The sequence below is a fragment of the Lacerta agilis genome, chromosome 6, assembly GCF_009819535.1.
Source record: "Lacerta agilis isolate rLacAgi1 chromosome 6, rLacAgi1.pri, whole genome shotgun sequence".
NCBI lineage: Eukaryota > Metazoa > Chordata > Lepidosauria > Squamata > Lacertidae > Lacerta > Lacerta agilis.
This window is the reverse complement of record NC_046317.1, coordinates 32,378,722-32,394,188: the sequence shown is the minus strand read 5'-3', so window position 1 is coordinate 32,394,188 and position 15,467 is coordinate 32,378,722. Positions and strand designations below refer to the sequence as shown.

The 15,467-nt window shown below is 39.1% G+C and overlaps 1 protein-coding gene across 2 annotated transcripts in view; it reads right to left on the bottom strand.

Moving 5' to 3' along the window:
* Positions 1-15,467, bottom strand: part of NEGR1 (neuronal growth regulator 1) — a 434,548-nt gene that overhangs the window by 81,772 nt on the left and 337,309 nt on the right. For both annotated transcript variants that reach the window (XM_033151809.1, XM_033151810.1), the window contains exons 5-6: positions 13,481-13,601; positions 7,546-7,697 (exon numbers count right to left, since the gene is read on the bottom strand). In XM_033151809.1, coding sequence (XP_033007700.1) covers positions 7,546-7,697; positions 13,481-13,601 — 273 coding nt within the window. The remainder of the gene's footprint in view (positions 1-7,545; positions 7,698-13,480; positions 13,602-15,467) is intronic.

Sequence of the window (15,467 nt, the reverse complement as noted above, 5' to 3'; positions counted from 1 at the left end):
TAAATAGATGGCAAGGTACACTGGTGCCCACAAGGGCCATGTTGCAGACTCCAGATATAAACCAACACATAGCATGTGGTAGCAAACTAAAATGCACAATAGCAATCCAGATCTGTAGCACTTGGTCCACAAAAGATGCCATGCTCCATACATCACTTTGGTTACCCAAGGCAATCAAATGGAAACTTTACTATAAAACATTTGCAGTGGAGGACACAAATATTTAGCTAACGTAGTTTGCCCCAGATGCATCTTTACCCACCAATGGGTCATTTTTTAAATGAGTGGTCTTGAGGACCCCAGTTCCAGGTATTTTGTACTAGGCCCAGGTTCTTATGCCTTTACCTCCTAAAAAAGTTTTGCGCTTTTATTTTTTGCTTATGATCTTGCCTCTGTTCATATAAATTAGAATATGCAAATCTCATAAAACTCTGTGCCATAATTTTTATAAAGGCCAAGTGATGCCTCTGCTCCCCCCCATATGTATGTCTTTTCTCCATATATGGAATGCATACATCTCCCTCCTTTACTTTAAGAAGGGCCAAAGCAACTTTCAAGTTCACTCTAAACTTCCGTTCAGCGAAAAAAGTTCTGCTTTTATTACTGAATTAACATGACGTAAATATGCTGTTATCTATTTCCTTCTTCTGCCACTAAAGCAGATGTTCAAGACAACGTGGTATTTACATTTCACCATCCTTATTACCATCTCTCAACATTTCTATGGCACCTTTCATCCCCAAAGAGCTGGAAACATATGATAGGTATACAAACAGATCACTTAATTCAGCGCTAAGATGAATCTGTGACAGCTGCTTAACGACATTAAGCGATGATAGGAGCTTTTGTATATGCAGCTGAGTCCCCTTTAAAATATTATGGTGCGTAGTTCTCTTTGCTTTACAGGAAGGCAGTAGTTCTCAATTTTATTTTATTCTTACAGTGAAGGGCCAAAAAACTATCATGCAGGGCACTGAATGGCTTCACAGTGTTGTTTTTTTTTTAAAAAAAGATATAAAATAGCAAAAATAATGATTTAAAAGCAAGTTTATAGTCTAAGTACCTATTTGCTGCAATCATGAACATTTGTATCTCCCCCCCCCCCCTTGTTACAGTGCAATCAGAAGTGGGAACTGGAATGGAGGTGGGTTGGCACTCACTCAACCTCGTGTTGCCCACGTCACTCCTGCATACTGGGAGAGGCAAGATTGGCAGATTGCGATTGCACTGGCAGGAGCTCCAGGAGCTCCTGCAAACTGCCCTGAGACCTCCGGATATTAGGGTGGTATATAAATTCAATAACTAATAATAAAAAGACTGCCTACGTCCAATAGAGTTCAATCTGTTTTATCTTCAAGAATGTGTGCATAGGATTGGAGCCTTAGTTGCATTTTGTTCTTATTGAAACCGGTGGAACTCATGTCATGCAGTGACTAAACTGCCTCACTTATTTCAGAATGACCAATGTAACACCGGGTCCAAGTGTATAATCTTAAATCTAAACCATAAATGTGGAATAATTAAGAATAAGTAAAATTAAAGCTGTTGGTGATAAATGGTAGCAGTACTCAAACTATCATCAAACATCTTATAATTTCTTTCAATAAGGCACAGATGGTGAGCTATTCGACCTTGAGTTCTAGCATGGTGGCTTAGAAGTAGCTTCTTAAAGCATTCACAGTGACACTTCCATAAATTTTGCAAAACTAGCCTGTTTTTCCTAGTTGTTTTGAATTGGTTACAACTTAGATGCCTGTTGCTTGTAGGTGGAATCAAAGTGATTTTCGGAGTCCCAGTTCCTATTTTCTTAGGGCAGTTTACTCAGCCATTACCTGCCCCTTCCTTCCACACAGCCTCCTGATAAGCTGCTCTGGAAGGCTGGGTGACACTCCAGCAAGAGTGGATCACCTGGTGAGGTCGAGCCACAGCTATAGCCTCCGAGCAGCAGCAGCAGCAGCATTGCCATTTATCAGTAGGGGTGAGGTGCAGCAGTGAGGTTGTGCTGCATGGGTACATCAGTGGAGTGGTTCCCTCTAACCTACTGGATGAACCACCTGAATTTTGTTCAATGAAGAGTAGGCTGCAGGTAGAATCAATGGGATCTGGAGACACAGCTTTGAGTGAGCAGTAGTGCTTTGAGCTCACACTTAGGGCTCGTTGGACCCAAATCAAAATATTTTCAGTTGCAAACCGATGCATATTTACCTGTGATTAATTTCCATTAAGTGCAGATGAAATGTAAACAGAAATATTCAAATATATGGTCTGTACCGTAAACCTACTTAGCACTTTTCTTCCTTGGGTGCACAAGGTTTCTTAATACACACATTTTAAGATATGCAAGTATTTCACTTGCTCTTTCCACACAGAATTTGCAGCTTTGTTTAGGAATATTTAGCAGCAATATTGCTCCCTTGCTTCTGTGGTTTGAAAGTAAGTAAAAATTATGCAAGGCAGAGTTAGTCCCTGTTTTCTGGCAGTCTCCAGATTTGTTTTCAAGGAGTAGGAATTTTGTTTGTTTGTTTCAACTTAACACTGTACTAATTCAGAAGCAGGGTTTGCATATTTAAATACGGCTTAACTCCTTCTTTCATTGTCTCTGTGTCTTAGCTCCTCTGCAAACGGGGCCTTTCATCTCGGGTACATATGGTAAGACTGCTTGTTCCTTTGGGAGAATGGGTTTAATGAATCATAAAATGCATGCTTTTACTTATAGCAAAGACTTCATTTTTCCTCTTTTGAAGCTCTGTGCAAAACCTGCCAAGTAAATAATGCAAAATGCTTAAGGTGGGCCCCTAGATGGCAGGATGGGACTACCGAGTATACACACCCACACGGTGACAGTGTTATCTCATAAAGCTTCCAGTATGTATTGGAAGCAAAATATTAATAATATATACTTCAGAAATAATATTGTTGGGATAGACTAGAAGATTAATCACAAATAATTAAAGTTCTGTGACTTGCTGTTTTATCCTGGATATTGGGAGATGCTTTGTTTTTCATGTCTACTGATGTTAGGTTGTTTATTCAGCCACAAGTTGTGCCCCAGTGCTCTTGGTAATGTGGTCACAAAATTCACAAGGCACTGATTAGCTGGAAAGGTTGAAGAAGGATTTCACAGCATCTATTCTGCCATCTAGATCCCTATCGCCTTAAAAAAAAAATCTCATTTGTGCTAGCTTCAGCAATTCCATTCGTAGTATTATCTGCATAGCATACATGTGGTGATCTATCATTTAGGAAACAATCAGGGACACACCTGTTTAGCTTCAAACAATTACATTACTGAGTACCTAGACTTGAGTTCCATCCACCCACCCCAATGGCATTTCTACACCACAGCACTATAACTTCTTTGAAACAACAATTGTTATGATCACCTCCCTCATTTATCAACTTCTTATACAGTACTACTGCTGTGCTGAAAATTGTCTCTCATATTTTTGTTAACCTCTCTCCAACAATGAATGAGAAAGGAAACTGCATTTGAAAATTATCAAAGGGGAAAGACAAGTTTGGTGAAATTATCATGGGTGAGGTGCAGGGGTTGTTGTTGTTGTTGTGCTTACCTTATTTATGAGGTGGCTGAGGAATGTTTGTGGAATGTTCATTCTGCAGGTCATCTCACCAGTGGTCTGTAGTCTGCAGCCTTCCCAGGTGCTTTCACTTTAGTTAAATCCCAGGGGAGGACATCATGAGATAACCCCTTCCACTGGGTTTTTTCATATCAGGAAGTGGAGGCAGCTAGAGAGCCTGCAGAGTGCTAGAGTGTTTACTGTAAAGGAAAGCACACACAGCACCCTTGACCACCCTGCAATAATAATAAGGGAATATCAAAGCCTGGGGAAGAAATGGGGAAGAAAAAGCCTCTTTTGCAGGGGAGTAAAACCTTTAAAAATATGAAGTAGTATTTATTAACAAAGATCTGTGTACTTTTACATACCCCTTATCCCAGGGTGATTATTACAGGACCAGGCAGGATCATGTTAACTATTTAATAGGGATGGGTGAATCTGTCAATTTCAGTTTCTCTAATTTTCCAATCTTAAATTCAGTTCTCCACATTTACATATCTGTTTCTGATTTATTTATTTTTTAAAAAATAAAAAGTCCTCATTCACCAGTCCAATCACTGAGGCTTTCAGGTAAGTCATGGTTAGTGGTTTCTTATGGCTCAGACAGAGAGCTCATATTCACAAGGAGCTGTGTGTTAAGAACTGTGGGCCCAATTTTATGGAATTCCCTTCTAGTTGACATCAGAAAGGCCCACTGTTGAATTTATGCTGCTTACTGAATACTTTTTTTTTTAAATTAAGCAAACTTTTAAATTACATTCGTATTTTATAGGTTTAACTCATTTTCAGAATTATTATATTGGGTGCCCTGTGCACCACTTGGAGACAACTTAATATAATGCACTTTTGAATGTTATTTTCACTAATATGTGCATTCATACTTACACTTTACCCTAGTATGTGTGCACATTACTTGGCTGGAGACCTGCATTGCAAAATTCGGAGAAGTGAGAATTTTAAAGAGTAGTTTTATTTCAGTTTGTGTATTGCTTCAGAAAGTGAAACTAGGTAGGTTCACCTTTAAATGTGAACACAATCAAATCCCTCCATTCTCTACTATGTTTAGGTACTCCTATAGATAAGTAAAGACTGGTTTTGTTTTAATATATTCACTTGGTTACTTATCCTGAACTAACCATACTTCAGACTGCAAGAAGATCAAACCTATCCATTCTCAAGGAAATCGGCCCTAAGTGCTCACTAGAAGGACAGATTCTGAAGTTGAGGCTCCAGTACTTTGGCCACCTCATGAGAAGAGAAGACTCCCTGGAAAAGACCCTGATGTTGGGAAAGATGGAGGGCACAAAGAGAAGGGGACGACAGAGGATGAGATGGTTGGACAGTGTTCTCAAAGCTACTAACATGAGTTTGGCCAAACTACGGGAGGCAGTGAAGGATAGGCGTGCCTGGCGTGCTCTGGTCCATGGGGTCACAAAGAGTCGGACACGACTGAATGACTGAACAACAAAACCATACTTCAACTAAATCTCTTGCATCAGAAGTTGGTTAGCTAAACAAGGGCTCTTGATTCACCTTTCTCACAATTTTGTGTGTGGGTATATGAACAATAGCAAAGTTGTTTTGTTTTTCTCTCAGTTCCATAGAGAAACAAGTGATCAACAAACAATTCAAGGTAAGTTGCAAAAGGGTTGTGTGACCAATAAGACAAAAGTGTGCGTCATTACAGCAATAACACCAACTCTTGACTTCTAATTCATCATTATTCTTATCTGTGACAAATACTTAATGTTATAAGACCACACAATGTTTTTAGCATAGCAGTCTGTAGGACTGTACATTGCTATTTAAGCAAACACAAGTATGAGTATTTCTCAGAAGTCTTTCTGAACATCTTCCAAAACAAATATGTTCCTTTATGAAGGGGCATTATGGTGCCCCTGAACAAACTGGTACTACAGTATAGATCAGGGGTCCCCAACATGGCACCTGTTAGTGGACAGTTGCCCATAGAAGCTTTTCCTGGTGACCATAGTGCCTCCCAATGATACCAGGCTTGAAAGAAGCACTCTATTATAGCCAAGAGAAAAGGTTGTGGTGTGTGCTTAGTTACTTCTATGTGTGGTGACCATGACAGTTTCTCTGGTTTGCAAATGTCACCATGGGGGTTTGCAAATGTCACCATGGGTCAAAATGGTTGGCAACTGAAGCACGCTTTTCCTGTTACTCTGCCCACTCTGAGCAATGCACCCATGAGTGACTGCTATGAAATGAATTGTAAGTTCAAAGCAACTTGTATCTGAGCATGGGTGTAGCCAAGGGGACAGGGGGCTGCAAACTAAATCAATAAAAATACATAGCAAACTGAGGTTCTGCCCCCCTGCAACAAAAGGCATGCCCCCTCCAACAAAAATCCTGGCCATGCTCCTTGCGCCCGAGTCTAATTTTCAAGTCAAACATACAAACAAGTTGGCATTCCTAAACATACGACTTATAAATCAATCTTGATCATTTACATTTTTTTTTATCATGAAAGTTGTTAAACACTGTAAGCAGCCCTGGTATCACATTACCTCCACTACTTTAGCACCTAAAGGTGAAAAAAAATGCAATCACTAGAAGTCTTTCATACATATCCAAATCCTTTTCAAGGGACACAAATATAAAGTTAATTAGCAAGGATTCTGCAATAGTGGGGATTTTGCAAAAGCGGAGGTGTGTTGTCTTCTACATTTATAGAATCAGTTGCTCCAATGCTATAGTAAGGCTTTGTTACAGAACCATGATAAAATCACTGTGTCTTCATACACCAATTGCAACCCTGCAGGGGAATGAAGATAGCTGGCCAACAGGGGCTCCGTATCCTCAGTCAGTATTGGCAGCTTTTCTAATTACTCCATTCCAAACACTCAATTATTTCTTGTATCTTCCTAATGTATCACCAGCTCTTTATTTATTCATGAACATTTTAATTAAGAAATCAAAGTCTATTTTTTTTATAAAAAAATAGTGAGCAATATTTTTTGTCAGATTCTATTTATTGTAACACTCGATAAAATATGTCAGCGAATTGCTCATTGTCAGCTAATTGAATTCTAAAAGAATTATGCACGGCATATGATATGGCAAACTCCTACAGCTCCCAGAACACACATACCCAAATAAATAGTTCATTCCTGTAGGCAAAACCTTGTGGCAATCCCATTAGTATATTGGACTCGCTTCTTAATTGTATATGTCACAATTGTTCACCTGAGCGCATGAGACGGCTGCAAACTATCACAACCTATTTGCTTAGGAACCCCAGTAAGTTCATATTCAACGTCCTACATTAGAGAATGATGTACAAGCCAGAAACTTGCTCTCATACCTTGGGTTACATCCCATACATGCGACAGGTGTCAGAAACGGAACACACATGAAAGAACATTAGGACCTGCATCAAACAACAGTCTTTCTGGAAATGAATTAATCTTAAGTAGGAACTGATGGCAGACATTGAGGCCCACTCAAAGTATTAAAACTTTCATTTGCTTTTTCATGTGCCCTGAACTTGTGCTTTGCAAAGCACTTCATGAAACTGGCCGGACTTTGCCTACAAAATTCACTACTTGTTGGCATGAATGGTGAACTCCAGAGTAAGTCTTTTTCATGAAACATGGTGGCACTTGTCTTGGCCATACTCAGCAAAAGCACAACTCACCTACCAGGCCATGTATGATCCAGCCCTAAGACTCAGATTCCTCCTGCCCAGGTCAGCCCAGGTACAATGTTCTTTCACTCTGCTTGAACCAAACGAAGCCAAATAATCACGAAACAGATTTGTATCCTGGGTCACTTCAACCCAGACCTACCACCAAATGAAATGCATGTGAAATTATTTCAGAGAAATGTGTGGGAGTCAACAATACGTTTCAAGAGATCATGAAGCAGGTGGACCTCTTCAGGGTAGAGAGGGTAAAAGAAAAAGGCTAAGCAAGAATACTTTCCACCATCTTTTTTGACTTACGGTTAAGAAGCAGACTGGCATTGGTTGTGCCTAGTTTGTTGGCAGCGACACATGTGTAGTTTCCAAAATGCTCCCCCGTCACATTGTTGAAATTTAAAAATGATCTTGAACTATAGCTTTTAATAGTAATCCCATGTTGTCCATTGATCAGTCTAGAAGGGAGGAACAAGGAAGTATTCAATTAGAAGGCATAGGCAAATATATTTTGCATTTTTCTCTCATGTGGATGGAAAACAATAGTTTTTACCTGATTGGGATTGAGGAGTGAATGAGATAACATGGACAAGGAATGGCAGTGATGCCATATTGGGTATATGATGGTGTTTGCCACAGCAAAGGGCTTTCCATTTTTGCTGAACAATAGATTAAAAGTACCTTTCCTTTCCCTACCAATTGACAGGGGGCAAGCCCAGTTGTGAGTAGTGAAGGTTGTATGGGGAAAATGCCATAGGTAAATAGTCAGGAAAGAGATGCTCAGATCAGGGAACATTTCGTGGGCAAGCAAGAGAAAAGCTGGCAAATGACTTAGGTCCAAGAGCTCTGAGTAAGGAAAGGCTCTTCTTGCTTTCCTTGGGCATTACAAAGGGAGTAGGGAATACTGGCACCGAAAGGAGACAGATCAGATCAAAGGTGAACTTGTATTACAAAGCAAAGCAGGACTGATACCAATAATCTTACAACTAAAAAATTGTTCCAGTTCATCGACAATTTGGAAATTAAGAACTCTCAGAAGCCCTTGTTGCAATGGATGTGTGTGTGAAGGAAGACTGGGATTGTATAGCTGCATCAGCTAAATGTCTGCATACAGCCTACATGGGTGCAACTTTACTGCACAGGGCTCTTTGCATATGATCAGTAACCCTAAGAACCATTATAAGAGCCATGCAAGTCTATGGCAGCTTTGGGAACCGAACCCATATGTCCACTGAACACTTTTAGATTTATTTGTTGATTTGTTTATGATGCGCTCAACACCCACCCCTGCAATAGTCTCCTATTAGCTGCTTGGTTTAGTTAAACTTTGTCCCATTTTACACACATCAACAGTACTTGCACGAGCCCAAATGCTACTTCTGCATATGCAAAATGTTGCCCTCCTCTCCAAAGAACAGCATGTGTTTGCACATTACTTGGAGAGCCAGTGTGGTGTAGTGGTTAAGAGTGGTAGACTCGTAATCTGGTGAACCGGGTTCGCGTCTCTGCTCCTCCACATGCAGCTGCTGGATGACCTTGGGCTAGTCACACTTCTTTGATGTCTCTCAGCCTCACTCACCTCACAGAGTGTTTGTGGTGGGGGAGGAAGGGAAGGGAGAATGTTAGCCACTTTGGGACTCCTTTGGGTAGTGATAAAGCAGGATATCAGATCCAAACTCTTCTTTAGGCTGCACTGATTCCAGACATTTGGCTTGACCCCTACACCAGCACTATTGCCAGTATTGGTGCTAAGTTCTCTCTCCATCACTGCTCTTGTAAACGCTTTCCTCCCATTTCTTTTTATTCCTCCTACCGACAGCCATATGAATCAATTGGTGTGCACCCATCAAACAACCTTGAAATACACACCCAGTTTAACACCATTACTTCTTAAAAAGAGACCTGGTAAATGCAAATGATCCACCATCTTTTTTTTTGGTCATCGACTATACATCATAATCGTTTTTTGCACATCATAATGGCTTTTCCTTAGTTCTAGGAATCGCTCAATTTTTCACACTAAATGAGCAGCTTATGAAAAGCAAAAGCCCATTTAAAAAGGTCAGGAAGCAGCCAGGTACATTTTAATCCCACCATTAGTATATTAATCCCTGCACAGCAGTATATGGTATGTATTGCGACTAGACCTCAGCCTTATGTGTGTTTATTTAAAGGTAAGTCTCACAGTGGAGTTTTTTTTTTCATTCAAGCAAAGTGAATGTAGTATTGAATTCTAAAGAGAGTGTACTCTCACTTTTCATCAAGAGCACATATATTATCCATAGAAAGCTAACTTCCCACTTTCTGTTTTACTATAGGGAAATTTTGCAGATTCGCTTCCTTAAAATGATAAAGAATCAAAGTTGGTCCTTCCTATCACTTGCTACGCAAAAGGGAAGCAGTATTTTCTTTAATGTAACTTTCTGCTTTAGTGACTGTGCTTATTTCCCGTCTCTCTCTCTCCCTCTCTCCCCCCCCCTTTCCTATCCTTGCGGAAGATTGCTTGTATTGGACTGGAAATACAAATAAGTTTAGCAGGCAAGTAGCTCTCTAGAAATGTGCCCCCATTGCTGCAGAAAATTTTGTGTACAGAAAGCTGTGGACCGGAACAGAGAGGCCAATCTTCCATTCAACAGATCAATGCATGGCACGAGTGTCCAAAGTTTGGGTCTGCATACTGAGGTGGAAGAGGTTTCCAGCAAAGGAGAAAGCTTCGTGTAACAGACATGCTGCTCCATCTTGGATTGATCGAGAAGATTTCCTTTACACCTTTATTAGTTCCACCCTGGACTTATTAGAAGAAGGGTGAACTCTATCAACTCAGTGATCCCTATTTCTCAGAAAGAAAGAAAGAAAGAAAGAAAGAAAGAAAGAAAGAAAGATCTGAAGAGATTTTTTTTGATGAAAATTTATTTTTTAGACTTGAAAAAGACTGCCATTTTTTTTTTAAAAAAAAAGTCTGAGTACTCTACCAATTCCCCTCACGGTGCCCTGAAATTACACTACATCCAAAGCATTGTGGGAGATGCAAAACGGTGGCTGGATGGCCAATAGAAAAGTTCTGGTATGCTGCTTTCAGTGGCCACAAAATATTTGGGTGGGGGAAGAAAGAAGCTATGCCACTGCTAATGAAACTACACCTGTCTTTGGGCCCTCCTCTCAACAAGCTGTTGTGTCAATTTTGCCACTTGTTGAGCAGCGTGAAGAATTTTGGGTGGCCATTTTCACTCAGCTCTTTTTAAAGCCAAATTCAGAAAGACTCCATCAGTCAGAAAAGTGACCTTTAGAGTCTTCATATGACTGAAGGTTGGCACTTCTTGGCATAGGAATTTCCAGAAATAGATGAAGGAGCAACTGGTAAACACTGTGGATAATTTGAAAAATATTTTTCTCTTGGACTCATTTATTTTCAGGACATATATAACCACATTCAGAAGTTGGATAGGCATAGTTAAATGTGAAAATACTTAGCTATGCTTGATTACTCGGGGAATTGCTTATACAGTATTTCAACCTGAAAGCAGAACTCTTGCTTATATCAACAAGTTACCATTTAATTTTGATATATTGAGGCAGCACATCATAAATCTGGGAGAGAGGTACAATTCCCTCCCCAGCATTCAGCCTCAAAATACATATCTATCATTATTAATAGTATAGCTGCATATTGATGATTTAATATTTTACATTACATTAATGCTTCTGTTTTTTATTTAATCAGTGCACATCCCTGCATATAAAATAGCATTTAGTTTAGTCATCTCAAAGCAGTAGACAACACACTAGTAGGAAACAAATAGTCCTTTTCAAGTTACAGGTAGGTAGCCATGTTGGTCTGCCATAGTCAAAACAAAATATAAAATAAAAAAATCATTCCAGTAGCACCTTAGAGACCAACTACTGTAAGTTTGTTCTTGGTATGAGCTTTCGTGTGCATGCACAGTTCTTCAGATACACTGAAACAGAAGTCACCAGACCCTTATATATAGTGAGAAAGTGAGGAGGGGTATTACTCAGAAGGGTGGTGGGAATGGGTGATTGGCTGATGGGTGTGGAAAACCTGTTGACTGTTAACGACTGCAATTGAAAAAAAATATATATAAGGGTCTGGTGACTTCTGTTTCAGTGTATCTAAAGAAGTGTGCATGCACATGAAAGCTCATATCAAGAACAAACTTAGTTGGTCTCTAAGGTGCTACTGGAAGGATTTTTTTATTTCTTATTTTGTTTAGTCCTTTTCAAAAGCCTGAAGCATGAGTTATTGCTGCATCGAGCAAACATGAACATTTAGGAATTATAGGTTTGAATAATTATCTCTAGAAACCTCACCTTTGTTTAATCTACTTTTTCTAAGTGATTTACTTTGAGAATTCAACTTCACTTGCGTAATTTTCAAGTGTTTGAAGCTGTTTAATTCATTTTGACAAAAGGGATGGAAACTCTCAGTTGCTTTTCACTACTGTGGTACAGCAGCAAACTAAGAAAAAACAAATATATTAACAAGTTACCGAACTCTAAAATCAATTAATATCAAGATGATTCATTCACGAATGCTGAAGTGTAAATTAAGCATTCAGAAGTACTTAATAGCAAGCAATTAGTAATGATGAGACAAACATAATTGTGAATATTGAATACTGATGCTACTTGATTGGGATCCATTATATTACTTTTTATTTCGTGAAAAGTTTTATATACTGCTTATTCAAAAAAATCTCTAAGCTGTTTACATAAAATAGTAGAAGTATTCATTAAAATAGCGATAAAAACAGCTTTTAAAACAGTAGCCTTAATTATTATTATTATTATTATTACTGCTGCCCAACTGGCTGGGCTTCTCTAGCCACTTGGGGGGGGGGGGCTCCAAAACAAAAACATAATAAAACGTCAAACATTAAAAGCTTCCCGATACAAGGCTGCCTTGTTTGAAAATGCTACTGATTAAGGGCGAATTGCTTCTAAGGGCTAATTAACATAGAAGCACTAGAAATATCCAATATCATTGGAATTATCACAGGAAATTTAAGGCTGATTTACTCCTTATCATAGAATTGATCTACACCGTATTAATGAGACTATGGTTTACTTAAGCTTTCTCCCTGACATGCTACTTCTTTTTTTTCTTTTTTTACATTCAATGAGCTTTCTAAAGACATGGAATTCATATATGAACCTCCTCCAGCCACCTGCAGTCTGGTGGTATAATCCAAATTTAAGTTTGCCGAGTCTGTTTCAATGCATACTTTTTGGTCACCTCAAGGTCACGAGGTACTCACAGCGAATATTTAAACCTGCCTTCTCCTGCATCCCCACTGTACCCAGAGGAACATATCCCAATATAAAATTACTAATTATACTTGCTTTAAATTCAGATCAACCTCTAATTTAAAAGTGTATGTTTTCTATATGGAACACATGAGGAAGAAAATGCATAGAAAGCCAAAATCCCCTTTCTAAAATTTCATCCTTTATTTTTGGAATTTCAGATTATCTCCTCCCCCCACCAGCACACACACACACACACACCAGCCACTTTGCAGAGAGGAAAAACATAAGCAAGCAGCATTTATGTTCTGTGCATGTGCGTGTGTTATTTACACAGAGGAATTACAGCACTACAAGATTTAACTTGTCCTTCAGAGACAATGGGAAAGACCAAGCTGGAGAACAGCACGAATCAGCTTCAGCCCTGAGAAATATCTATATTTAGGCTCATATTTGAATACATTAATGATATTATAATATATTAGACCATTATAACAGTTGTTGTCTTTATTAGGCTATTTGAAATGTACATTTTGCTTGTTTCATGGGTTTTAATGGAAATAATATTTTAGATTCAAGCTTTTGTGTTGTTTCGTTCATGATGCCTAATTTGCAAGAAGAATATAGTTGTGCTTAACCAGATGCTGTGTTGATCATAAATATTCTATTTATGTAGAACGTCCAAGTATGCAAGTTGCTTTACAATCTTCCTCTCGGTAATCCTAACAGAGTCTAAGATAACCAACCTCTGTGGGCTCCTTTACCTGCATTACAGCACGGAATTGGTTTGGGGGCAACGCTCCACTGTATACCAGACATCTATGATATTTGTGGTGGCATAACTGGATGATACAAGCAATACAGGCAAGTGACTGACTGCTTCCTGTGAGGAGCCAAATTCTGATTCATTGCCCACGTAATATACAGACCCTAGAGCTCATGTAAGAATGAAAGCAGGTTTGACAGTCAAACTTACTTCCTTTCGCCTCTGAACCATTCAAAAGCTGGGGAAGGAACACCCGCACTTTCGCATCTTATGAATCCACTCCCTCCAAGCGTCACTCCACTCGATTTTATTTCCTGAATTGTTGGGGCAACTACAAGGAAACATAAATATCTGTTATTGAAAGTTGCACTCGTCACAAAGCCATGCAAAACATGTTGATCCGTGTTACATTTCATTTCCCTGTTGCTCAAGCGGGCAGTATCATCCCAAAATAATTAAAATTGAAATAGTACTAATAATCAAAAAAACACTTCACATAGTCATGTTGTATCCACTGCCACTTCACCCTTCTGCCTCACCATCCCAGAATGATGTCAGGTGAACAGCGCAAACCCACCCTGCTGTCAAATGCTGCTTAGATAAAGCCATAGCATTGGTCAATCCAGCTCACCACTGTCTATTCTACCACTAGGCTATGGTCTTTCCACATAAGTGACTTAAACAAATTGCTGTATTTATGTGAATCTAATGCGCCATCAAATCTAATGCACTCCTCAATTCTCAAAATCTTGAAACCAAAAAAGTACAGTGGTACCTCAGGTTACAGACACGCTTCAGTTTACAGACTACGCTAACACAGAAATAACAAATAATAATAATAATAATAATAATAATAATAAAAATCCTTCCAGTAGCACCTTAGAGACCAACTAAGTTTGTTCTTGGTATGAACTTTCGTGTGCATGCACACTTCTTCAGATACCTTCATAACACTTCAGGTTAAGAACACTTCAGGTTAATAACACTTCAGGTTAAGAACTTTGCTTCAGGATAAGAACAGAAATCATGCTCTGGCGGTACAGTGGCAGCTGGAGGCCCCAATAGCTAAAGTGGTGCTTCAGGTTAAGAACGGACCTCCAGAATGAATTAAGTTCTTAACCTGATGTAACACTGTATTTGCTGGAGCCATCAAATCTAATGACGTAATTTGCCCCAAAAGGTGCAGTTGAGTGAATACAGCGGTGATGGCCAAACTTGGCCCTCCAGCTGTTTTGGAACTACAACTCCCATCATCCCTAGCTACCAGGACCATGATGGGAATTGTAGTCCCAAAACAGCTGGAGGGCCAAGTTTGGCCATCACTGGAATACAGTAAGCACCACAATTCACTATGTTCATTTACTTGCAACAGTTAGAAAAAAATGTTCTAAGATTTTTTTAATTAAATCCATGTTTAGGGAAATACATTTCCCAATGAATACCAGGAAGCACAAGCTATGACCGTTCTCTCTCCCATAATTTATTTTATAATTTCTGTTTAAAATATAATTTATGCATTCTGCAAAATACTACCTAAGCAGGACTCAACTTATAAATACAAATTCATTTTTCCAGGCTACATTTCCGTTGATATAATGTTATTGTAGATGTGTGAACTTATGACTCCTCATCACTCTCTTTCTTCCATAATCACACCCATCCTTCTGCTTGTCATGTAAAGAGGCTATAATCTTTTATGATACCAACTACAGTATTCCCAAAGAAGAAAAGCTGTATTAAAGAGGGGATTCGTCAAGAAGACTGATCAGTGTCTCTATGGTTTTTATATGTCTAGTGGGACAACAGCAAGTGAATCATGTTCAGATTCTTTAAGGTATATTAGTAGGAGGATTTTTAATGTGCCCAAACAATTCTTAGAAACATTGGAAGCTGGCATTAAGTGCTTTCCGCAATAGTCCAACATTACTACTGATTATCAACGGAAAGAAATAAGCTACTGTACCCCATGATATAGTTTGAAGGCACATGAGAGCTCCACCTTACTGAAGCTAAGTAGGTCTGGTTCTGGCCAGGGCTCGGATGGGTGACTACCTGGAAAGTACATGTACACCATCTTGGGTTCCATAGTGGAAGAAAGGCAAGATATAAATGGAATATTAAAAAAATGAATGCTAGTGAGTTTGAACAGCATAGTGGGGTGTAGTGGTTAGAGTGCTGGACTAGGACGACGGAGACC